This window comes from Drosophila virilis, chromosome 2, assembly GCF_030788295.1.
Source record: "Drosophila virilis strain 15010-1051.87 chromosome 2, Dvir_AGI_RSII-ME, whole genome shotgun sequence".
NCBI classification, from domain to species: Eukaryota; Metazoa; Arthropoda; class Insecta; order Diptera; family Drosophilidae; genus Drosophila; species Drosophila virilis.
Genome location: NC_091544.1, coordinates 13,784,158 through 13,808,747, shown reverse-complemented (window position 1 = coordinate 13,808,747; position 24,590 = coordinate 13,784,158). Strand labels below are relative to the sequence as shown.

At 38.6% G+C, this 24,590-nt stretch overlaps 7 protein-coding genes across 7 annotated transcripts; 4 read left to right on the top strand and 3 right to left on the bottom strand.

The window, feature by feature from the left end:
• Positions 1-725: 725 nt before the first annotated feature.
• CAH9 (Carbonic anhydrase 9) lies at positions 726-5,085 on the top strand. The gene is made up of 7 exons (XM_002053864.4): positions 726-886; positions 3,075-3,187; positions 3,811-3,901; positions 3,968-4,236; positions 4,296-4,446; positions 4,606-4,685; positions 4,757-5,085. The coding sequence occupies exons 1-7, from the start codon at positions 835-837 to the stop codon at positions 4,931-4,933; spliced, it is 933 nt and encodes a 310-aa protein (XP_002053900.1). The 5' UTR covers positions 726-834; the 3' UTR covers positions 4,934-5,085.
• Jhbp11 (Juvenile hormone binding protein 11) lies at positions 5,005-7,023 on the bottom strand. Its single transcript, XM_002053865.4, has 5 exons — positions 6,842-7,023; positions 6,598-6,690; positions 6,378-6,534; positions 5,504-5,637; positions 5,005-5,430 (listed from the first exon to the last, which is right to left on the bottom strand). The coding sequence occupies exons 1-5, from the start codon at positions 6,939-6,941 to the stop codon at positions 5,078-5,080; spliced, it is 837 nt and encodes a 278-aa protein (XP_002053901.2). The 5' UTR covers positions 6,942-7,023; the 3' UTR covers positions 5,005-5,077.
• A 2,517-nt stretch (positions 7,024-9,540) lies between these two features.
• On the top strand, positions 9,541-13,510 carry eater. Its single transcript, XM_002053866.4, has 4 exons — positions 9,541-9,699; positions 9,772-9,938; positions 9,999-13,168; positions 13,236-13,510. The coding sequence occupies exons 1-4, from the start codon at positions 9,598-9,600 to the stop codon at positions 13,289-13,291; spliced, it is 3,495 nt and encodes a 1,164-aa protein (XP_002053902.2). The 5' UTR covers positions 9,541-9,597; the 3' UTR covers positions 13,292-13,510.
• Positions 13,511-13,591: 81 nt separating this feature from the next.
• LOC6630239 (protein takeout) lies at positions 13,592-15,366 on the bottom strand. The gene is made up of 4 exons (XM_002053867.4): positions 15,151-15,366; positions 14,836-15,085; positions 14,184-14,317; positions 13,592-14,113 (listed from the first exon to the last, which is right to left on the bottom strand). Exons 1-4 carry the CDS (start codon positions 15,236-15,238, stop codon positions 13,764-13,766), a joined length of 822 nt encoding a protein of 273 aa, XP_002053903.1. The 5' UTR covers positions 15,239-15,366; the 3' UTR covers positions 13,592-13,763.
• A 322-nt stretch (positions 15,367-15,688) lies between these two features.
• On the bottom strand, positions 15,689-16,856 carry LOC6630240 (uncharacterized). The gene is made up of 4 exons (XM_002053868.3): positions 16,717-16,856; positions 16,405-16,651; positions 16,103-16,236; positions 15,689-16,050 (listed from the first exon to the last, which is right to left on the bottom strand). Exons 1-4 carry the CDS (start codon positions 16,808-16,810, stop codon positions 15,740-15,742), a joined length of 786 nt encoding a protein of 261 aa, XP_002053904.1. The 5' UTR covers positions 16,811-16,856; the 3' UTR covers positions 15,689-15,739.
• A 1,279-nt stretch (positions 16,857-18,135) lies between these two features.
• Positions 18,136-19,547, top strand: LOC6630241 (circadian clock-controlled protein daywake). Its single transcript, XM_002053869.4, has 5 exons — positions 18,136-18,292; positions 18,350-18,442; positions 18,657-18,810; positions 18,871-19,010; positions 19,071-19,547. The coding sequence occupies exons 1-5, from the start codon at positions 18,199-18,201 to the stop codon at positions 19,379-19,381; spliced, it is 792 nt and encodes a 263-aa protein (XP_002053905.1). The 5' UTR covers positions 18,136-18,198; the 3' UTR covers positions 19,382-19,547.
• Positions 19,548-20,921: 1,374 nt separating this feature from the next.
• Positions 20,922-22,956, top strand: Cpr97Eb (Cuticular protein 97Eb). The gene is made up of 2 exons (XM_002053870.4): positions 20,922-21,077; positions 22,015-22,956. Exons 1-2 carry the CDS (start codon positions 21,066-21,068, stop codon positions 22,723-22,725), a joined length of 723 nt encoding a protein of 240 aa, XP_002053906.2. The 5' UTR covers positions 20,922-21,065; the 3' UTR covers positions 22,726-22,956.
• The last annotated feature ends 1,634 nt before the right edge of the window (positions 22,957-24,590 follow it).

Genomic DNA, 24,590 nt, shown 5'->3' with positions numbered 1-24,590 from the left:
TGGTGCAGTTGGACTACTTCAAATTCAATTTCATTAAGTGGACGCATTACAGAAAAGCTCCAACAGCTCAATACTTCAATACCTCAGACAAAACGATCGATGGATCGTGTGCTCGTCCGTCGTCCGGTATTTTTCGTGCGACTACGATTGAGCATGTGTGCGGCTATACCCTGTACCCAAGTTAAATGTGTAACGAAGTGTCTCATACTTTTTTGCACATATATGTAACAGGCAGACGAAGGCGCTTTGGAGCTAACACAGAACCAAGATTTGACTGATCCGGCCCGATCTCGGCAATTATTTTGACTTGAGAGATTATTGAGAAGATGTCCAGCCTTATACTTATACAATCTCATTTTGTAATTCAAATTTGTAAATAGATTTTATTTCTTAACTATGTCTTTCATATTAAATAAGACGAGATGTTTAGGATGTTATATGATATATTTATATTTTTCTTCTTAATCTTTTTATAAGATATCAAATGTGAAAAACTCTTCAGATCTATTCAAGAATCTACGAATATTTGTTGCGACAGCTCTGAGCTGTGTACAGGGTAACTGCAAGTCGGGCATACACGACTAGAGTATCTTGTTTTTTATGGTTCGTGTCAGAGTGTGGAGCGCGCGCTATACGCGGGGATTTAAGCTTTCGAATTTTCAATTAGTTCGTTGACGCTTGGGGAAGTTGTGAAGGTGCTTCAAACGCCAAACCTCCGCACAGTTTAGAATCAACCGGCCAAGCGCAAGGTGTTGCATTTGCCAAGTGCTCGGGAACAGGAGCTCAGTGGACAAGGAATTCATTACAATAAATTGCAAACAGTTGACGCCTGCCATGCACTTGATAATACTGCAAGCTGTTTTTCTTGTGATCTGCTGGTCTCAAGGTAAAAAAAGAAAAACAATAATATTGGTAATAAGAGTTGTGTCTGTGTGTGTGTGAGTTATATAACAGCTGGCAGCCGGCTGTGGTCATGTGATACTTTTGTCATTGTACCAAAAGTGCAATAATTAAATAAATCAAAGGAAACCAAAAGTGATAATCATATTGAATATACTAGGCAAGCCCAATCAATATCAATTTCAAGCTAACATACAGCCGCACGTTCTATATAAACAAAATATTTTATAGTACCTTATCTTTGATAGTTCCATGAAAAGCGTGCGACCCGCCATATACCAGGCTGTTGACAAATGTCAAGGCTGCCTGAATCATGTGCACCCAAAATAGCTAAAGTTCTGTGGATATTGGCCAACCAATGATATCACGTTTCTAAGTACTCTTAATTACGCATTTTACAAAGTTTATTGCATTGGCTTTATGGCATTTATGCCACTCGAAATTTTTTGACTTTTCGAATGCCAATTAATACATTTACTGCTGTCATTGATTTTGATTAAGTGCACTCCAGTGATATAATATGGGCAGTAGGCAAATAATTATATAATAGACATATCTGTTGCGTGATCTGACAAAAGCTCTTACAAAAATTTAATATACTTAAGTGTTAATTTTCGAATAACAAATTAATTAGCTAGTCTAAAAACGAATGGCCGAATAACTTAGTTTTATCTAAGTTTACAAATTTGTTAACACATTTTTAGAGGTCTTCTACACTCGGGATATATTTATTTAAACATTTTGATCACGCCCAATAAAGGGTTGTAGCAAGTGTCGTTTAAATTTGTAGCTAAAATCATATTCTATGTTACTTGAAGCAATCGAAAAAATGGTCAAAAACATAAAAATGTGTATATCTAAAAGTCATAGTTTGAAGGTCACTGTGTTGGGATTACAGTCTTAGAGCCAATTATCATTATGAAGATTCATTAATCTGCTTTAAGTTATGATATTTTAATTGTTTTCAATTGTTATAATAATAACAATGGTAAGAAAATGATTCAATTGGTATATTGAATTTTTATTATTATTACTATTATCATTATTATTGCTACTATTTTATTATTACTACTTATTATTTTTGGTTTTATTATTATTATTATTATTATTGCTTTTATCAATATTATTAATAATACTCATATTAATCACATCAATGTTACTACTATTATTAATATTATTAAATGGTGATGATTGATGATTATTACTATTTACTTATTGGCTAGCTTAAGGTAATTATCTAGTTCAAATAAAAAGCTGAACATTTGGCCGTCCTCTTATTATTATTATTATTATTATTTATTAATTTTATTATTTATTTTTATTACTATTATTATTTTTATTATAAATATATTTATCATTATTACTATTACTATCATTCTTATAGTAATTATTCTTAGAACAAAGTGAAGACCTGCTTTCGCTAGTCTATGATTTTAACCCTTAAAGTTCAGTTACCTCAGTGTCGCGTTCGCTAAGTCGATCGAAATATATGCATTGCTATATATTTTACTTATTTTCATTATTATTATTATTAATTATTCGAATAATGTCAATTAGTATAAATTCTAAAACAAATACCTTTCTGTCTGCCTGCTAATTGAGAGCCGTAGAAATGTGCAATTGTCATATGATATGCATGCTAATAGTCAGATCGCTTGGCCAAATAAACCAATTATCATAGGCAAAATAGCGCTTAATTTTCCTTTCCAACTGTATGCCATTGTGTGAGACTTAGTCAAACGTGAAGTCAGACAAGTGGTGAAAATTATGGAAAAATATTTACCTTCGACACTCATTATCTATATCAATATCAATAATTGTGCCGATATCTATATTGTGTTTAGTGTGCCCTTGTATTTTCTTTCTAAAATGTATTTATTGATTTATCTATTTGCTGAGCAGCAAACGGTTAACATTTGTTTGCTATCGTCCCATTTATTTGCCATAATTCACAAGTGCTCGTATATGTCAGTGATAAGCTCTATCTGCGGGTTCCGGGGCAGACATTATTGTGCGGGGCACGTGATCGAACGGGCATACAATTCAAATGTTTCGGAACTATTACTAGTATATGTTTACAGTTAGCAGCTAGTGCGCGTCATACGGCAAATATTCATTAATTTCTGATTTCAAAATTTTGATTTATTTTTCTTTCTAATATTTATTATTTATAGTGGTCAACAGTCATGTTTTTGGCTACTCGGAGCCCAACCAGAGGCGTTGGGCGCGTCATCATGGACACTGTGCCGGCAAGACACAGTCACCCATTGCCATCACCTCCAGTCATGTAAGTTTTCTTGAAAGAAAGTACTCGAAAGTAATATAAACCTTTAATTTCTTAAAGTAGTGCACTTTTTACTTCAAGTAGTTTTTTAATAACGAAATTTCTGCATACAATACTTAAGTAAAGTAATCTAGTTAAGCAGTTTTTACTTACATTTCCGGCGTGATTCTTTTTAAATATATATATATATATATCTATTTTTTAAACTGAATGGTGTTGTTTTAATATCCAGAATGTCAAGGACTTTGTTCGTTTGTTCTGTTCCTGTTCTAAGCCAGTTTTAGTTCGGGAACTCGGGTTTTCAGGTCCTTGAACCATTTTTGATATTTACAAATAGAAAATTTCATGTTAATATAAAATATAATAAGTTTGAAATAATACATATTAAATATTGATCCAAAGTTTCCAAATTGACTAGAATTCCAGCTTTAATTTGAAGATTCAAATTACATTAAATTAAATAAAAAAGCAATTAAACAAGAAATGTAATTGCCATTTAAGAGAACAAGACGGTTTAATTTTTAATTGATATCATCAATCTTAATAAGAAGTGCAGTTTTCTCTCAGTGTGACAGCTGCAGCCAACTTAACTAGCTGCTAATTACCCAAAAATCGAACCATTTCAGACAATACCCGTGCATATGCCGGCTGTGGACATGATTGGCTACCACAATCTGCTGCCCTATCCGCTGAAAATGATTAACAATGGTCACACTGGTAAGTCGGATGGCTCAAAGTACCATAATTGCATTGACTAATTAGCCCATTTGGCTCTTTTGACAGTCTCCATTGGCATACCCAAGCTGAATGAGAGTGACGACCAGTTTGAATTCCTGCCCTACGTACGGGGCGCCAAGCTGCCCGGCGAGTTCGAGGTGGAGGGCCTACATTTCCATTGGGGTGATAAGAACAATCGTGGCTCGGAGCATGTCATCAACGATATACGCTACACCATGGAAATGCATATTGTGCATCGCAACAAGAAATACGCGACGCTGGGCGAGGCCCTCAATCATCCGGATGGTGCGGCGGTGCTGGGTTTCTTTTTCAACGTAAGTGTGGCTAGTTTTTGGTAAATACGATGCAGCTAACTTGACATTCCATTGCACAGCTGGATGAGGATGAGGGCCAAGGCTTGGTAACCATCAATCGTCACCTGCATCTGATCGCCGATGCCAATCAGGAGGCGTCGCTTAATGTCACCTTCTCGCTATCCTCGCTAATATCCAATGTCGACGTGGACAAGTTCTACACATACAAAGGTGAGTGTCTGCGGGTCGGATAATTGACTCTTCACTGGGTGCAGCCATACGTTTAGCTGTCACTGTGTCATGTTCGATTTGCATGCCTGTTCGATTGGATCACAGTATGAATTAATAAGCGCCTTAACTGTCACGTCACGTATTATGCATTGCTTGCAGGTTCGCTAACCACGCCGCCCTGCTCCGAGGCTGTTACCTGGATACTGTTTCCCGATCCCATACCCATATCGCCCAAGCAGGTGAGTGCAAGGTGCATGATGCGTGGCGTACAGAGCGTATGAGTTATGCTTCTTCTGTTTGTCTTTGACAGATCTCACGCTTCCGCCAGCTGTCGGATACCCAAGATGGCGCCTTGGTGGACAACTTCCGCACCCTGCAGCCGGTGGGCAATCGTCGCATATTCGCGCGCACTGGACACGTGCGGCATACATCAATTGCGGCTCTAAAGCACGAGGGCGATTATCTCAAATATGATTGGTTCTATTGAGCGGCTAACTGAATGCGGCCCCAGACCGTAGTGCTCTGTGCCATGAACATATATGTGTATATGTATATAGATTAATTTAAACTAAGTTTTTGCATTTAATATTTAAATGTAAGCTAACAACTCTCACTCAATAAGTAAACAATTCTATGCTATTAGCCGTGTTTTGCGACCGTAGAGCACCAGCGAATTGGGTATGTCCTCCACAAAGAAATTGGCTGGCATCACATTGAACATCTTCCTCAGCAGATCGAGCAATGTGTGCTCCAATGTTTCTACAATAAGTGGACGCAGCGTTTCATAGAAATCTTGCCAGTTTTCATTGAAGAACTCATTCGTGCTGCGCTCCACCTCCTTGCTGTGGCCATTGAACAGATTGTCCAAATATGTCCGAACGCGACCCACTTCCAGCTTAACGGTCACCGCGGTCACATTATAGAAAGTGTATCCGCCCTTCTCGTACAGTCGCGTCTTCGCTTTCATCAGTATGTCCAGATCATCTGTCATAGAGGCGGAGGAGGAGGATATGAGTCTCTTTTTTACTTGTAATTTATAGTGTTTAGCTATCATTACCAATCTCTATAAATATGCTACCGGATCCGTGAAGGGGAATTATTAAAATGCGTCCGAGCATCTTGTAAGTGCCATTCATGCGCAGGCGTGGTATATAAATTTTGTCCTCCCAACTAAAATCCTTCTTGCTTACCCTGAAATGTGGATTAATAATTTTCTTATATTTATTTTTTATCGATGAAATATATGAGAGTGGGTTTGTCTGAGAGCTATCCTGTGCATTTGCAGATTTGTATCTTTAGAAATGTTTTAAAAGTCATTTATTAGCTTATTTATCATATTATATCATATCATCAAATATGATACAGACAGAATCTTTGTATTCAAAACAATTTGTTTTTAAGATGTTTTAACCAAGCTTGCTAAATTACGACTTACACAATATTTTAAATATCGCAGTCAAATTTTATAAACATTGATCTTTTATATTTTATAGCACCAATGGGAAAGGTCGGTCAAAATTGAGTTTAGACATGAGAGAAATTCTTGTTTTTTAAGTTATGTTAACTGAACTATTCAATTATTATTATATGCCCCAAAGAACCCACACATGCTTAACATCAGACAACTTAATCATATATCGTAAGAAAATATTTGCATTATTTAAAATCAACAGATGGAAAAGTCCGAAGTTATGTGGCATCATTTGTAAGATTTACTAAACCCGTAACTCTATCAATCAATATATTAATTTTTCTAATTCTCAATTCAGACTAGAAATGGCATGTGTCTATAAGCTTGAGGGAAAAAATGACATTAATGAAACAAGTCGCCATGTGACCTTAACGAGCTACCTTTATTATGCATTAGCTCAATATTAATAGTTAGGCCGAGCCGAGTGCAAAGTGTGCTGAGAACGTCATGAGGTACTCACTTGCTCTCCTTGACAACCATTTTGCCCAGGCCGCGTACTATTAAATTGGTTAGATTTGCCGAAATGGAAGCCACATCGCTGTCCTCCTGCTTGAATGTCAGCTGATCTTGTTTCATTGGATCTAAGGGTCCGAAAGACTCTTCAATTTCGGGTATGCCTGTTTAATTTAAATCAAGCTGTATTTGTGTGGCCTTGAAGCATTCAATTAGCAGCTGCTCACCTTTGATGACCGCATTGAGGAATCCCTGAATGGAACGCGTTGAGCAGTTCGTAAAGTCGGGCTCATGAATGCGACACGATTCGATATATGCGGCTGTTGTTGTTGTAAGTAAATTATTTAATTAATTCACACATTTTTCGATAAATCATAATGTATTTAGGCTGAAAAACAGCCAAATCACAAGCACACACTTTTAATTAATCAGTTCGATATAATTAAATCAATAGCCACTGGACGCACTTACGCTTTTCCGTATAGTATGCCAGCCCCTCGACATATACGAGGCCCACACACATATAGACTAAACCAATTACGAGTATTCGTGTGCTGGTCGTTTTGAACATCGTTAAAATAGGAATAGAAAATAAATAAAAAAAAAAATCCGTGTTTTTTGCCGTCACTGTCACCAGCCAATCGAGTTAGCCGCGTTCAAATGAGATATATTTCCCCGAGTAGCTGAAACTTATATGTCCTATAGCATCTAACTGCATTGACTGGTTTAAGTTTTTATACCCTAAGCCCCTTGAAAGTGAGTAAAGAGGGTATAATGGATGTATGGAATATACAGCTCCGACCATCGATAAATATCGATTATCATTTTGATTTAGAGTTAGATTCAACAAATGTTGTAAGTGGGTTTACGTAAAGTAAATATTCATTTAAAATATTTTACAATTTTTAAATTATGTTTTATGTTGAAAGGTAGCGCCTTGCACTTTGGAATACACACACAGTTGAATGCCATATTGAAGACCTGACAAATTTTAAAATTATCGGACTACATACACCGAAGTTATTCAAGTGGTATATGTGTAAGATAAAGGACAGCGTTATGCGTATGCGCATGTGTGTGTTACCGAGCTTGGTGCTGCGTTTAGGGTATCCACTAGTTGGTCACTCTGTTCTCAAGTGCTCTAGCACTCGGACTTGTTTCCATACTTTATATGAATATTATAACGACTCGACATACTTGCCCTGAGCGCTGACTGAGTCTGTAGCGAGTCGGTCAATTATTTTTATATAATTCTGGAAAATACGTCGACTAGTTGAGCTTTTCTATCTTTGTAGAAACAAATATGTTTTTCATACCTGTACTAAAAGAGTAGATATGCACGATGCGCTAAATTGTTTTTTACTCTATTCTGAATCAGAACATTATTTTAAATTATAAAATATTTTAACTAATCAATGGATATGACGCAAAATGTATGCATATATGGCAGCAAATTGGTTTAAAACCGAACTATTTCGAACGTCGTATAATCAAATTACTGAATCAGGAATAGGTTTATTTTCGCTAAGAAGAAACACGCCTAACCAGATTTTTGTAACAAAAATGTTGTAAAATTAGATAATATTTTCTCAAAATATGAAGAGTGATTAAAACTAAAAAAATATATTTATGAGTGTTTCATAATTCGCGTACACGAACAAAATTGGATTACAGTAAATGTGACGCCAATGCAAATAAGGGGAATTTCTTAAAAATATATTTATATAAATACATAAATGAATGAAAGAAGATAGTTGGTATATTTTTGCAATTAATATGATATAATTGAGTCACACAACAAGTATTTATGTGCTTAAGTTTCCATTTATTGTTTTGTATACACTCCACATGCTTCCTCTAATAGCTGTTAATCGGGCGACTATATATATTACGAGTATGACGTTTCATGGAAATTCCACTAGCCTAGTTTACAGATATTGCTTTAACGATTACTCGATGTTCTTATACTTATGTATACATACGTGCCTCCGTTTTGTTTTGTATTTAGTATATATTTTTATGCGATTGTAGTAAATATTACATGATCATCATTTTCTTTGATACAGAATGTGACATACTTTGTAACCTAATAAAATGGATTCAAAGCTGTTTTTATAGTTACTCTAAACCCCAATTGCAGATATCCAACTGTCACATGAGGCTTGGGCTTTTTTTCTTATTTTAGATTTATATGCTATGTACTTACAAATTGTATTGACTCTACTATACAAGCTGTTGGATAAGTGTATTCAAAGCTTCGGATAGAATGATTAGCAAGTTCCATCGTGGGCTTGAAATGGTAGATATGGGTAGCAAAGTTCAGGCGTTGTCCGCATGGTTAAATTTGCGATAAGAATTCAACATAAGTATACAGATACAACTGCACTGTAAAAAATTTGAATACACAAACATTTTATTTATATAAGTTAAGTTTAAGAAGTTGCCGCAAAGTTGAGAATATATACAGCTTGAATAACTGTTGAAAATAAGAACCAGTATATATATATATATATATATACTTTGCAAACTAGGGAATAAGCGTTGTGTGCAAATGTTGTAACAGGCAGAGAGAAGCTGACTATCGCTCTTATATAAATTCCCGATCGGGATAATGTGATGTGTTTATCTGGCCTCCCGTACGTAAAATAACATTTATCTCTGGTATTAAAGGCATATCTTAAAGCTTCAAGGAGCTGAAGTTAACAAACATTTTACTCAGATCCATAATTGATCACTTGCTGTATTTCTTCTAATATTCTACCTTTATTTCAGCAATAGAATGTTTTCAGGAGAAAATGTATTTATTGTCTTGTATATATGTTTCTTAATATCGATAAATATTTGCACAAGTAATTTAAAGGCATATCTTGGAGATTGTATGCCCTTTACTCAAATCCTAACAAATATCACTTATTGGAATCTTCCCGCATTCTCCATAAAAGTAAACTATAATGTAAGCAGACTAAATAAGTAAGTAATTTGAAAGTATAACTCGAAGTAGCCTCTCCCGTTGGCTAGAAGCAATCTTATTTTGAACGCTTATTTCATTTTCTTGCAATTTTCCTCATTTGATTTTGCAAGTGTAAGATTTTGTGTGCGAGGCGCATTTAGGCGGGATCCAAGCTATGCAAAACATTCTGCCAACTGTGCGATATCTCCACGCTCTCGAATTCTTCCCGCAGTCTCATTTCTTAGTGGATCAGATCGGATCAGAGCATTGCTGCACAATGTTAGTTCGGCATATACTCATACATATTGTATTGCCCAGTTTTGTGTTGGCACAAATTTGTGTCCGAACGGATCATAAAAAGGTTAAAGGCAAAACCATAGTAAGTTAATTAATTAATATAGAATTCTGCCATAAATCATTTCATAATTAAAAACTTAAAAATACATTTTAGAATATAAGAGTAAAGTATTGCTGCACGGGCTATAAACGTCTGACGGGCAACATTTTAAGGTGTGTGCCGCAATGTCGTCAGAATTGTGGCAGCGGCATATGCTCAAAACCAAATACATGCAGCTGTAATAGGGGCTATGAGAATCTCAACCATTTGCCATCCAATCGGTAAGTTGTAGACTTGAAGTTAATAACATCCATAAATCTGATCCTCGCTTTCAATTCCAGTTGCGTGCCCCAATGCAAGGGTGGCTGCACGAATGGACGTTGCATATCGCCGGATAGGTGCATCTGCGCCAACGGGTACGAGCTCGATGGGGCAACCGGATATTGTCTGCCAATCTGCAGCGGCGGCTGTGCCAATGGCCACTGCAAATCACCAGGAAACTGCGTCTGCAATAAGGACTACACCTTAAATATCAATACTAAGATATGTCAACCCGATTGCAAGCCTGGTTTCCAGCTGAACGAGACCTCAAACACTTGCCAACCAATATGTAGTAAGGGCTGCGATAATGGAATCTGTCGTGCCCCGGAAACTTGTGAATGCAATACGAATTATCAGAAAGGTCCCGATAACAGCTGCTTGCCCATATGTAAAAACGATTGCCTAAACGGCAAATGCGTGGCCCCAGGAATATGTGAATGTCTCGCAGGACACGTGAAAATAAGTGACTCCATGTGTTTGCCAGACTGCAAAAATGGCTGTATGAACGGATTCTGTAGTGCGCCAGACGTGTGTACCTGTAATAGTGGGTACACAAATGAGACTGGGAACAATTGTCAGCCGGTATGTGAAAACGGATGTGAGAACGGATATTGCAGTGCGCCAGGTGAATGCACTTGTGACGAAGGCTACAGCAAAGTCAGTGAGAACAGATGTGCTCCTGTGTGCGAGGAGGGATGTGAGAACGGATTCTGTAGTGCGCCAGGGGAATGCACGTGTCATCAAGGATATTCTTCAGTGAGTGCGAACAGTTGTGCACCAGTGTGCATGGACGGATGTGAGAACGGATACTGCAGTGCACCAGGTGAATGCACTTGTGACGAAGGCTACAGTAAAGTCAGTGAGAACAGATGTGCACCTGTGTGCAAGGACGGCTGTGAGAACGGATTCTGTAGTGCGCCAGGGGAATGCACGTGTCATCAAGGATATTCTTCAGTGAGTGCGAACAGTTGTGCTCCGGTTTGCAAGGACGGATGTGAGAACGGATTCTGTAGTGCGCCAGGGGAATGCACTTGTGACGAAGGCTACAGTAAAGTCAGTGAGAACAGATGTGCACCAGTGTGCAAGGACCGATGTGAGAACGGATTCTGTAGTGCGCCAGGGGAATGTACTTGTCATCAAGGATATTCTATAGTGAGTGCAAATAGTTGTGCTCCAGCTTGCAATGATGGATGTGAGAACGGATTCTGTAGTGCGCCTGGGGAATGTACTTGTCATCAAGGATATTCTATAGTGAGTGCGAATAGTTGTGCTCCAGTTTGCAAGGATGGATGTGAGAACGGATTCTGTAGTGCGCCTGGGGAATGTACTTGTCATCAAGGATATTCTATAGTGAGTGCGAATAGTTGTGCTCCAGTTTGCAAGGACGGATGTGAGAACGGATTCTGTAGTGCGCCAGGGGAATGCACTTGTGACGAAGGCTACAGTAAAGTCAGTGAGAACAGATGTGCACCTGTGTGCAAGGAGGGATGTGAGAACGGATATTGCAGTGCGCCACGTGAATGCACTTGTGACGAAGGCTACAGCAAAGTCAGTGAGAACAGATGTGCACCTGTGTGCAAGAACGGATGTGAGAACGGATTCTGTAGTGCGCCAGGAGAATGTACTTGTCATCAAGGATATTCTTCAGTGAATGCGAACAGTTGTGCACCAGTGTGCAAGGATGGATGTGAGCACGGATATTGCAGTGCTCCAGGTGAATGCACTTGTGACGAAGACTACAGTAAAGTCAGTGAGAACAGATGTGCACCTGTGTGCAAGGAGGGATGTGAGAACGGATTCTGTAGTGCGCCAGGGGAATGCACGTGTCATCAAGGATATTCTTCAGTGAGTGCGAATAGTTGTGCTCCAGTTTGCACGGACGGATGTGAGAACGGATTCTGTAGTGCGCCAGGGGAATGCACTTGTGACGAAGGCTACATTAAAGTCAGTGAGAACAGATGTGCACCTGTGTGCAAGGAGGGATGTGGGAACGGAGTCTGTAGTGCGCCAGGGGAATGTACTTGTCATCATGGATATTCTTCAGTGAGTGCGAATAGTTGTGCTCCAGTTTGCAAGGACGGATGTGAGAACGGATTCTGTAGTGCGCCAGGGAAATGCACTTGTGACGAAGGCTACAGCAAAGTCAGTGAGAACAGATGTGCACCTGTGTGCAAGAACGGATGTGAGAACGGATTCTGTAGTGCGCCAGGAGAATGTACTTGTCATCAAGGATATTCTTCAGTGAATGCGAACAGTTGTGCACCAGTGTGCAAGGATGGATGTGAGCACGGATATTGCAGTGCTCCAGGTGAATGCACTTGTGACGAAGACTACAGTAAAGTCAGTGAGAACAGATGTGCACCTGTGTGCAAGGAGGGATGTGAGAACGGATTCTGTAGTGCGCCAGGGGAATGCACTTGTGACGAAGGCTACAGTAAAGTCAGTGAGAACAGATGTGCACCTGTGTGCAAGGAGGGATGTGGGAACGGATTCTGTAGTGCGCCAGGAGAGTGTACTTGTCATCAAGGATATTCTTCAGTGAATGCGAACAGTTGTGCACCAGTGTGCAAGGATGGATGTGAGCACGGATATTGCAGTGCTCCAGGTGAATGCACTTGTGACGAAGGCTACATTAAAGTAAGGGAGAATAGTTGTGAACCAGTATGCGAAGACGGGTGCCCCAACGGTTTTTGTGAATCTCCTAATTGCTGCAGCTGCAATGAAGGCTACATAAAGTTTGAAAATGTTTGCACGCGTCAATGGGATCACACAAAAAGATCAACTACCGGAGCTCCGGCGCAAACGGAAGTAATTGATATTTGTGAGCAACGGTGCTGGAATGGAACCTGTGTGGATGGCCGATGCAGTTGTGGGGAAAATTACAGACTGACAGAAGATCCACGGAATGCTACAAAATTTCTTTGCCTACCCGAGTGCGAGGAGGAGTGCGTACATGGCTATTGTGCATATCCCGGCGTGTGCGTCTGCTATGATGGCCAGACGCCACAAGCAGGTGTTGAATGTCCAAGTTTTAGAGGCACAGAAAATGCAGGTCGAACTGCCAGCATGAATATTTTCATCAAAAATTGGTTATTTTTGGCCTTAGTGGCCGTGGCTGTGGTGCTGGTGGTGATCATATACGTGATCATGTATGCACTTAGGCAACGGGACTACAGAGTGGACGAGAAGGGTGAGTAATATCGGCAAAGCTGCCAGATCTATAACTCATGAGTTCTTCTCTCTTCTCTTCTTTACAGAACAAAGATATGGCGTTTACTTTTCGGCAAAACAAGCTGATATAATACGTGCCTGAGACTACGTAATGTGTGTGTCAATCTTTCGAGAAGTGCACAGAAATGTCGTACTTACCTTAAATTCTAAAAGAAGACAGTTAATGAACTAATTACTGATTGATGTATATGCTTTGGCAAATTATAAGCTATATTATACACATGTGCATTCGAATTAACATCAGTATTACGAGTTTTAAATTTTCTAAGCTGGTTTCTAGTTTTTATAATGAAATATATATTAGTGAGTATTTTATTTTTATATGCACTCTACCCATTGAAAAAAAAATCGAAAAACGCTTGAACACACAGTACAGGCTTGATTTTTAGTTAAATATTCCATTACGATCGGAAAATAAATACACAAGTTTTCATAGTTTTTGTGTTAAACGTAACGAATGTATTAGGCGAAGCTAGGGAATTTCCAACTCGGACACGCTCGACTAAAGCATGCATACTTGTTTTTAGCTGACTGAAAGGTAGCCTGTTTAATATTTATGATTTATCACCCACTTTGCCATAGAGCTGCTGCGGCGTAGGAATATCCTCAATAAAGAAATTAGCCGGTATCAGGTGGAATACCTTTGACATTACATCAAAGAATATGTTCTCTACAGTTTCGAGAATAAGCGGCTTCAATGCCTCGTAAGATTCGCGCCAGTTGTCGTTAAAGAACTGATTCGTGCTGCGCTCCACCTCTTTGCTGCGTCCATTGAACAGATTATCGAAATGGCTGCGCACACGGGTCATATTCAGCTCCACCCGGACGGAAGTCACATTATCGAAGGTGAAGCCACCCTTTTCGTACAGCACCGTCTTGGTGCGCAGCAGTATGTCGAGGTTCTCTGCAAAAACATATTTGGTAATCGAATTTATCCATATACATTTTTGGCATTAATATATACCCACACTTACCCATCTCTAGGAACATATTGCCTGTACCACTTAGTGGTATTAAAAGTATGCGACCAGCCATCTGATACTTGGCATCCAGCCGCATTTTGGGCAGAAAGATTTTGGTTTTCCAGCTAAAGTCCTTTTTGCTTATACTGAGAATACATAAATAATGAATATATTTATATATAGGTTTTTTCTCTTCCATCCATGTATTCTGTGTGCTGTTTTCGTGTCAATTATAATTCGACACTTATTCATATAACAAGTAAGATTGACCCAGTTGAGAATGCTCGACTAGAATATACCCAGCTCACGCAGCAGCTGTGCTGCTTCCCTCCACTATGCGAAACGCTCAAATGTGTCCAAATATCAATGCACAGGACAATTAGTCCAAAATGTAATTTTTGTTTACAATTTCGTGGAGAATGGGGATGGTATATAAGAAATGAAATAATTTTAATCCGTGTATCCCGCATGAATACCTATATAACAATTTTGAAGTATTTAGCTCTTATAATCTTCGAGTATTTTCTAAAAACCGATATGTTAAAGTAGATATTTATCGAGGAAAATGAGCGCAGATATCGCACATGACTAGATAGTTAGTTCCTTGTTCCTGTAACTTTCATTTGCACAAAATTCATTTCACCTCAAAAATCTTGTTACGCACCGGCTTTCTTTGATCTTGGCACTACCAAAACCCTTTACGATCACCTCGGTCAGATTGGCTTTTATGGTGGCCACTTCGTTGTTATCCTGTTTGAAATGAATGTCCCTCACGTGCATGGGATCGTATGTTCCGATGCTGGCCACTATCTCCGGTATGCCAATGGTCAGCTGATCCAATAGCTTCTGTACGCTGTGCGTAGAGCAATTGGTAAAGCCCGGCTCATAGATGCGACACGATGGCAAAAACGATGCTATAATTGACACATAATGTCAGTTGAATTGGCCACAATTGAATTCCATCCATGGCCAAACTTACGCTTCTCCGTGAAGTAGTCAACGGCGACGACTCCATTTAAATGACAAATGGCCAGCAAGCCGCAGCAGAATGCAAGCGTGCCTTTCATGCTGACAGCAGGCGAGTATCTAAACGCTAATCCAACTGGCGGCTACTCGATTATATTCAATCTGGGACCAGACCTTATATGAGGCGAACGGAGTGCACTCGGAACGTTCTCGTCGCTGAGCTTTGAGCGCACAATTAAACAGCAAAATGTTAATGTCAAGCGGTTTTATGTCTACTAGAGATCTACTTAGATATTAGCGACAACAAGGTTCGTCTAAGCAGTTAATACGAGCAGCTATATATATATATATACTATACATGAAAAACCACTATATTTATTCATTGAAAGTTGCCGTTATGTATTTATAATTTCTGATTTGCAAATTTTGAAAATCTTTGATAAAACTGTTGCTTAACATCATGTAAATGCAAAATAAATCTATTAAACGAGTTTATAGATTAAAATCCCCGAAATATTCATATGCATAAGAAAATCTTATTTTTTGTTGTATATTTATTCACAAGCGTTTTCATTTAGTTAAAGCAAATTCGCATTGGACAATCAGTGAAAGTTGTGGATAAAGTAGGTGGCCGGCACATAGGCAAATATCTTTTTGGTACGATCCAACAACACCGTCTCAAAGGTCTGCTCAATGGCCGGTCGGAGTACATCGTAGAACTGACGCCAGTTTTCATTGAAAAGCGTATGGGCTGTGCGATCTAGCTCTGCATTATTGCCAAACAAATTTTTTAGCTTAATGTGAAAGCTGCCGATTTCCCGGAAATACACTTTTACACGCTGCACATCCGCAAAAGTGCCTTCGGGTGCGCTGCGTGCTTTAACTGCAATTTCCAGGCCGACGACAACGTTCTCTGCAATCGTATACAATTGGGGTTAAATTACTTTTTGGTATACTTTGCTTACCAGACTCAAAGTAGCCCTTGCCCTGACCATTTAGGTTTAGGGCCAGCACGTGACCCTTGACCTTATAGTCGAATTCGAATCGCAATTTGGGCACAAATATCAGAGCTTTGGCTACATATTTAGATGGGCTGTAACTGAAAAGTATATAAACAATAAGTTGACGATAAACTGGTTTTATGGTAGAAAGTGGACTTTGGCTTATTTTTTCGTCGCCAATTACAATTCACAACTAGTTATAGCTGCAAATGAGTGGGCATGACGGGTGTGTTGGGAGAAAAGAAATGGATGAAACAGAACTTTACTTGGCCTCCTTGATCGTTAGCTGGCTGCTGCCTATCACATTAACATTCTGCAGGTCCGCATTGAGTGCAATGGCATTGTTGGCATCCTGCGTGAATTTGACGCGCTTCAGAAAGAGTGGGTCCATGGAGCCCACTGTATTGGTGCCGGGTATACCATCCTTCCACTGTACGAAAATGCCTTGCAGATTGGTCGCCAGGCATTTGTTAAAATTGGGATCCTCCAAGACGCAGGGTGTCAAAAAATTTGCTAAATCAAAAAACAATATTCGAATATAACAATGATTAAACCAAATATGTTATTGTTGTTCGTACGTTTCTCGGCTAGATAATTGGAGGCCACGGCAAGAGTTGCCAGCATGGATACCAGTAAAAGGCCCAAGAAATTAAAAATTTGTATATTATTCATTATGAGGCTGAGATCCAATTAAAACTGTTAGCTTGGCTTGAAAGCGCCGAATGTTCTGACGTTTTGGCGTAGAAGTCATTTTATTTTATATTCTAAATGAAATGCAGAAATCCAGAAAGCGTAATATATATCTATGTATATAAGTATATATAAATAAATACATACTTATACTTTTATATATTTAATTTGATTTGTTTTCTTTGTCAAGTTCACAGTTTTGGTTTAATTGAATAAACAGTAAACAAGTTTTCGTGCCATTAGACTGGTGCTTAATATACAGGGTGCCCTTTTAATATGAGCATTGTGAAAACGCACTCTGCTCTATGTCCAATTCGCAGCTGAGTGCCTGCTACCCTTGACATCTTTTGACAGTTAAGTTGCAATTACATCTGTGCTACTGTGCGACCTTGACCCTTAAACATTGTTTAGCTTATGTCTGGCTTCTGTCAATTAGCTTAAAGTAAACTGGTTTTGTGAGCTAATATTAATATTACTTTAACTAAAATTCAATGCTATTCTATCAATTAAATGTAAATATTTTGTTCTAATCATGCAGAGAGATTATGGTTTCTTAGAGCTTATTAGCTTATGATATTGGACATCTATTGGTTTTTATACCCTGTAACTATACAAAATTTGTAAAATGCAGTATGTTGTGGTTGTGAAAATATATGTAATATAGTAGAAAGCATATATAATTCCATAGCATCTGAGACTATAAAAGCTAGAAGCTTGTGTGCTCAGAGTTTGTTAACATTATATTATATATTTTCGAAAATTCGCTTGTTCATATTATTCTTGTTCAAATGGATAAATATTGATTTTGAGACTAGGTTTGGTTAATAAGTAGTTGACTTAAGCATCGATTAAGGACTAGAGAAATCTTATTACACGTAGATTAAGAGTACTGCACTTTACCTGTTCTCCAGTTTCTGACCATATGAATAGAAATAACATCTCTTATAGGCATAGCCCATAACTTTGGTATATTTGTACACAATTGGATGACAGATTCGAAATAGATCGGACAGAAATCGGAAAACTTATACAATAGTGAGTTTTTCAAAAGTCTTTTTCGCACATCCGTATGTTTAAATAAATAGAGATAATATAACAGAAATTCGTGCTTGGGAACAGGGTAACTCCGCGTCGAACACATACTTGTTGCAAGTTTCATTAACATCACATATGATTTACTATGCCACACAGATCAAGGTCTTCGGTTGACGGGTTGATAAACTCTCGCTCTGCTTACAACATATGCATAAGCTGAAGTCGAACCGATCAAATAAAAAGTTTTACAGCCATTGCCGAATGCTTTGCTTGAATAGTTTATTTTATTTTGTTGATGACCAGTCCACGGTGAGCAGCCAAGTGAAGCGGTAGCAATGCAGCTCCATATGCCAGTTGCTCTGTGGTTTAGCCTTCTCGCACCACTGTGGCTTGCTGCGGTGCAAGCGCAACAGTTTTTGCAGGAACCACGTGTGTATTTGCCTTATAACTTATTTGTTTTTAAACTGATTTATTGTCTGCTTTTAGCTGCCTTTATCAAGCCATGCCTGTTAAAGGATAGCCTCAGCAACGACTGTTTGACTGCCAACATAGAGAGCCTTTTCCAACACTGGCGTAATGGTAAGCCTTAACCACAGTTAGGTGGGTAGGAGTTTTTAGTTATAAAATATTTCCTAATTATAAACAAAATAATCTGAGAACGTGTAAGAATGTTAAAAAAAAAGTGCAGTTATCTTGATGAACGTGCGTGCTTTTGAATTGTGTTTCGTTTTGAAAAATTCCCATATTAAGCTTGTACCTTAAGAGCACTGGAAATCCTTTTGTATAATTACAGGCGTGCCGGGGCTGCACGGCGTGGGCTCTTTGGATCCATTTCGGGTGGGAAGATTGCGTATTGCCCAGCGTGTGCCACCAAATGTGGATGTGAGTGTGGAGCTGCGCAATATGAGCACAATTGGCCTAAGCCAAGCCAAAATACTGAACAGCACGTAAGCAGCCAGTGGTTAATTGTGACTTGAAGTATATTGAAAAGCATTAAAAATCTGCAGCACGCTGCTCAACTCTGGTCAGTATACCCTGGGCTTTCATGTGCATCTTACACGGATCAACATCACGAGCAACTATAAGCTGAAGGGACATGTGCTGCTGCTGAATCTGAACAGCGCTGGCATTTTGAGCGCTGATTTGGGTAAGTTTTTCACTTTTTAATTAAAACAAGCAACTGTTTTTAAGTAATAAAATCTTATAGATAATTTGGAGTTCTATGTGGCGCTGAGAATGCGGCCACAGTCGGCGGAGGGACTGGTCTTTATGAATGTCACCGCCATTAAGACGGACATTGTACGCATTGACAAGATACGGGTGAATCTAACGAATCTGTTTGGAGGCAATCAGGAGCTGGAGCGCAGTGCCAACGAGCTCTTCAATGAGAATTGGCGCGTTTTGTTCGATGTGCTGCGTCCGGTGCTGACAGAAACTTTCGATGCGGTCCTCCAGGATCGTTTTACAAAAATATTTCGCTATTTGCCAGCAAAGTATTTGTTCGAGGATTTTGCGTAACACTTATGCCAATTTGTATGACACCTGAGATAAGTCATTAGCATGTAGAAACACTTCAATTAGACCAAACTCACAAAACGAGACACACATATTAAGTATACGCCACATAAAGCAAATCAATTTAAATAAAACAGGAATCGTTTTAAGTGCTGTAGTCGACTTGAAAGTATCCTATATTATATATTGATTCTCAAATCGGTAGTACCACCAGTTAACAAACAGCTCTCAATTTTTGCATTCACATTTAGAAGATTTATCCAAAATCCTGTTGTTCTTGCTGTTGTTGATGCGAATAACCGCTTTTTTATCTTCTATGGGCAGGGATGATATCTTATCTGGCATCTGGAAAATACTGTTGCCTGATAGAAAACTAAAGTTGCTTGGCTGCATAATATTTAGAAGTATCCCCTGGAAGATACATTTACGATAGCAGCAAAAAGTTTATTGCCATTATATACAAATATAAAATGTCGTCAAAAAACAAAACGTTATTCCCTGAACTCATTGAAAATAATCGATAACTAGCCCGTTTCCAAGTAATCGATAAACATCTATATCGAAATCGTCTTTTTTGAGCATAGCTCTTAGGTTTTAAGAACAAAAGTCAACAAATTGTACATTTAGCTCCTAGAAAAATATATATAAACTAAATGTCTTTCATTTTGCAGCTATTGCCACTTTTGGAGGAAGAAGCTTAAGGGTATCCCCTAAATAAATATTTACAGGGTATATAAACACCCATATAAAATCAAATTTGATTTAAATTGTCAGACAAGACTAGACTAGACTATAGATATTGAACGTACATAAGCACAACTTTGTGATACCCTATTGCATGATCATGCTGCGTCCAGGGTATGTATGTACACTATTTACATTTCTTTGGTGCCCTGCTAGCAACCTGTTTTTGTGGCTATTGCCAAGCATTGACTAGGTCAGTGGACTAAAAGTTTTTTTTGTGAGTGCAGTTAGCATTTAGTTGTGAAAAAAAGCCAAAAGAAATTGCCAATAGCTAAAAACTAGAGCCATAAAGTAGTGCGAATATTTTAGCCATTTTAAGCTACTTTGTGAATGGCCAAGAAGCGAGCTGTTCACGCATATGCTTTACATAACTTAAATCGTTTGACTTCTGAGTAAGTGCTGGCTGATCGAGAAAACTTCCGTATTTAATACCCTGCATTCCGTATGCAATACGAGGATAGCTTATGGCATATGCGTGTGCGCGGGCTGACAGCATAAATTGTTAGCGTCGAGAATTTTGTTTTGACTTTAATAACCTGATTGGTGCTGTGGCGTTCTTTTAAAGGCGTTGGGCAGGGAGGGGGCAATCGATAGCTTTCGATTTCTATGCGGCATTCCAAAGCACACGATTCTGCTCGGGCTCAAGCTTCGTATATAACGTGCAGCTGATCGCACAACTTTTGCCCTGCGCCCGCCCGTAGCAAGTGTCCACCTGTCCCATGTAATTTACTCTCGGCCGCCTTCGGCTCGAGAGTTTTACTTGAAATTTATTTATTTTTAGTATTATTTTGTACTCACTTGTTCGATATGCGGACTCGTGGTATAAAAGCGTTGCACGCCCTGATTTTCTTTTGAGTTGTCGTTTCGTTGCGCAGAGTCTCGAGTCGCATTTTCAAGTTAACGCAAGACGTGAGATTGGTGAAAACGATTTGAGCCAACTAAAATGCTAAAAATGGTGAGCAAAACAAATGACAAGAGAAGACAATAAATAATACAAAAGTGTGAAATACGAACTCGTGAAATGCACTTAGAATAAGCAAAGTTTTAGACTGCATACGCAACCGGTTTGACAATTTGTGTGAGATTTATGTAGATCACAAAATGCTGGGCCTTAATTGCAGCTCTTTTAAATATACAATTTGTATATTATTACCAGCGACGACGTCCTTGAAAAGCTGCCATCGGAATGCTGTTAACTGGAGTTAATTAAATATTAAATGCTTATCGATTTAATCCAGCTAATTGCAAATATAATTAAGGAAATACGCGCTTTCAATTTATTTGCAATTACGTCGTAAATTAAAATAAATTGGCATATTTAAGAGTTACACAAACAAACAGACCAAATTGTTCAGCGTTTCATCATCTAATAGTTTACCTAATCAATTTATTTAATTTAGGCTAAGATCATTTGATCTCTCCAATTTGTTAGCAATTCTCATAATAAGTATAAAGTTTATAAAAATCCATCAAAAATCTTGGAGCTTTCCTGAACATTTTTAGGCTACTCAAAATCAATTTTCAATTACAAATTATCTTTTTGGCATAACGAAAATCCGTTCTTAAATCTTTCCAAATTGATTATCTCAAAAAATCTTCAAATATTATCATTTTTATGACGATTTGTTTCCATGCCTCAAAAAACGATGTTTTGCTAAAATAAAACTCACATTTTTAAGCTTTACAAAGTTTGCAAGTGAAAATCTTTAAAAATTTTAAATAATGTATATCTATAATCTATTAAATAATCTAAAAATTAAATTATTTACATTTACAAAATCGTTACTTTTGTAATACTCATGTCTTTCAAGTTCTCAAAGTTTTTAGTTTTACCTAAAAAGAAAAATTCGAACATTTTTGCTATGCAAACTCAAGTACTTAATCCTTTCCAGCGCATTAAGGATTACCTTTTGCTCTTGCTGCTGGCGCACATTGCGTATGCGCAACATCAGGATTATACTACGCCCGTGCCGATATTGAAGCAGATCGACAAACACAATGATGACGGTTCATATACCTACGGTTACGAGGCCGCCGATAAGAGTTTCAAAATCGAAACAAAGTATCCGAATGGAGAGGTCTATGGAAAATATGGCTATGTGGATGATCAGGGCAAGGTGCGTGAGATAGAGTATGGGGCGAGTAAGCGTGGCTTTGAGCCCGCTGGCAGTCACATTAATGTGCCGCCGCCAACACTAACGAACAGCAATCCCTATCCGCTGGGACCCAATGAGATAGACGATGGTCAGTACCGTGAAGATCCGGCTGTCTACTACAGGGATCAGAAGTACAATCGCCCCATTGCGGCCAGCAAGTTTAGCCTGAGCGATTTTGGTCGCGGACAGCAGCAGCAACAGCCGCAATATGCTCCGGCTCCGGCTCCGGCACCAGCACGTCCCTATTACAATCCCACGCCGCAGTACTATAACCCTCCTGCACCACAGCCGCGTTACTATCAGCCGCCAGCACCGCAGCCCTACTATGCACCACAGCAGCAGCAGCAACAGCCATATTCTGGCCAGCCGGAGCAACATCATCCGGCGCTGCGTAATCTGAACATCTATACGGGCTCCTACAGCATCGACTATACGGGCAGAAAGTAGACGTTGGACCCTGGTCAATATTGTGTTGGATGGCAGGCGATTCGCCCCCTCCCAAGAGAGATAGCGACTGATGTCCGTGGACAATGTCAATTTTGTTACTGCCAAATAAATCAGTCACTCCCGATAACAATCTATATATATATCTATATGTCTGTAATTATGAGTATGTGTGTATGTATATATAATGCGTAATATACTGCCGAATAACCCACGATGAGATCTATAAAATAACCACCGGACTCTTTGTTCATTCACAGCTAAATGCACCAAGTTTGGGGTTCCGCTTCAATTGGAGCCGGCCCCAATCAGAGCCCAAATGAAATATCCAGCAATAATCGCGCACATTACGTCAACACTTGGCGCTGTTCGCTTATAAAAAGCGGACGGGCCCAAAGAATGATATAGAAAAAAAAATGTTACCGATTTAGATACCATTAGAAACCAGGTCTGCTTGTTGTTATTGTTGTTGTTGGTAATGCTTGTGGCTGGCCGTTTGTTTGTTGTTGCTGGAATTTGGTGCACTTATGCAATGGCCCAAAACCACTTTCAAATGCACCGCCAGAGCCACAGACAGACAGACAGCGGCCAACAACAGCAACCAGTTAGTCTGTGGGGCACTGGACAACAGCAGCTCCAACTGGGCATGTTTGGGTGTACGAGCATATTATGCAGGGGCGTTTGCTGGTGTCATGCGGTTGTTGGGGGCCTGATTCGCACTGTGGGTACAAGGTAAGAATTTTATGAAAAATTGTTTATGCCTAAAAGTGATTTAGTTAACAGTGGGTAATTGAGCAGAAATTAAATAAAAATTGGAATACTTTAATTATTTGAAAAATCAAACCTATATTTGAGGGCCAAAAAGCCAAAATCAGCAATTTTATCGGTTCTATATAGGTTATCTCTTAGTTTTAAAGCTAGTTTCATAAGGCGTGTTTCTTCCAACAGTATATATATTTCGAGGTCGATTAATCGGATTACTATATCATATAGTTGCCATAGACTATATTCAGATTAGTTTATGAGCTGTTGTATGCCTTTAAGTTTTTCAAACAAAGTTCTGTAAGTGTATAAGCTTTTATTTCTTGTTAAGTTCTATTAATATCAGGCTCCTATATTATTTTGTTCGCAAAGGAAGGATCGGCTAAAATAGTATGTCTTATTTTCAGACCTTTATTGTTATTCATAATACCTTATCCATAATTATCATTTAATAGCCTTCTTATGCTACATTTCATAAAAGTGTATATTTCTTTCAGTATTGACCGCGATATTATATAACTCCCATGGCAAGTTAGAAAGCTGAATTCTAGTGTTAAAAGCATTTTCTTTTATATGGATACCTTGACAAAAAAGGGTATTTATTAGTTTTACTATCCTCTTAACATTCTGGCGCAATCTAGCCAACATCGGAAGACTATATTATAGCTGGCATTAAACTAATCTGCCAAAATTAAATTCAGATGCGCTTTTCAAGATTTTTGATTAATAACGACATATTACATATTAACCAAATCTTTGCTATTTGTGGTTACTATATCATATAGTATTTGAGCTTTATACAATTACGAGCTTTATGATTACCCTAGAAAATTTTCAATGCCTTAAGTCATGTGTTTAAGAGGTAAATTAAGCTTCGGCATGCCGAATTAAGTAATTTGTAATTATATTATGGTCTGGTCTTTGTCATTTTACTCCACTGTGCGACTTGGAAGTTTTTGTAGGCAGCAGCACGAAGAATCAAATGCTGGTTGACTGCACCTATTAAATGCACACACCAACCGTCATACGCTGCACACACACAAATACACACACACACACACACACTTTATGGCAATGGAATTATTTTTGCCAGCGTTTATATAATT

Coding starts and splice junctions, on each gene's coding strand:
- CAH9 (XM_002053864.4), top strand. CDS start 835: ATGCACTTGATAATACTGCAAGCTGTTTTTCTTGTGATCTGCTGGTCT. Junction 887..3,074: donor TGTGATCTGCTGGTCTCAAG/GTAAAAAAAGAA, acceptor TATTATTTATAG/TGGTCAACAGTCATGTTTTT. Junction 3,188..3,810: donor TTGCCATCACCTCCAGTCAT/GTAAGTTTTCTT, acceptor GAACCATTTCAG/ACAATACCCGTGCATATGCC.
- Jhbp11 (XM_002053865.4), bottom strand. CDS start 6,941: ATGTTCAAAACGACCAGCACACGAATACTCGTAATTGGTTTAGTCTAT. Junction 5,638..6,377: donor ATGGTTGTCAAGGAGAGCAA/GTGAGTACCTCA, acceptor TCCACATTTCAG/GGTAAGCAAGAAGGATTTTA. Junction 5,431..5,503: donor TAGCATATTTATAGAGATTG/GTAATGATAGCT, acceptor CCTCTATGACAG/ATGATCTGGACATACTGATG.
- eater (XM_002053866.4), top strand. CDS start 9,598: ATGTTAGTTCGGCATATACTCATACATATTGTATTGCCCAGTTTTGTG. Junction 9,700..9,771: donor AGGTTAAAGGCAAAACCATA/GTAAGTTAATTA, acceptor AATACATTTTAG/AATATAAGAGTAAAGTATTG. Junction 9,939..9,998: donor AACCATTTGCCATCCAATCG/GTAAGTTGTAGA, acceptor TTTCAATTCCAG/TTGCGTGCCCCAATGCAAGG.
- LOC6630239 (XM_002053867.4), bottom strand. CDS start 15,238: ATGAAAGGCACGCTTGCATTCTGCTGCGGCTTGCTGGCCATTTGTCAT. Junction 15,086..15,150: donor TGACTACTTCACGGAGAAGC/GTAAGTTTGGCC, acceptor TGTCAATTATAG/CATCGTTTTTGCCATCGTGT. Junction 14,114..14,183: donor CAATATGTTCCTAGAGATGG/GTAAGTGTGGGT, acceptor ATGTTTTTGCAG/AGAACCTCGACATACTGCTG.
- LOC6630240 (XM_002053868.3), bottom strand. CDS start 16,810: ATGAATAATATACAAATTTTTAATTTCTTGGGCCTTTTACTGGTATCC. Junction 16,652..16,716: donor CAATTATCTAGCCGAGAAAC/GTACGAACAACA, acceptor TTTTTGATTTAG/CAAATTTTTTGACACCCTGC. Junction 16,051..16,102: donor CAAGGGCTACTTTGAGTCTG/GTAAGCAAAGTA, acceptor ATACGATTGCAG/AGAACGTTGTCGTCGGCCTG.
- LOC6630241 (XM_002053869.4), top strand. CDS start 18,199: ATGCAGCTCCATATGCCAGTTGCTCTGTGGTTTAGCCTTCTCGCACCA. Junction 18,443..18,656: donor TTTCCAACACTGGCGTAATG/GTAAGCCTTAAC, acceptor GTATAATTACAG/GCGTGCCGGGGCTGCACGGC. Junction 19,011..19,070: donor CATTTTGAGCGCTGATTTGG/GTAAGTTTTTCA, acceptor AAAATCTTATAG/ATAATTTGGAGTTCTATGTG.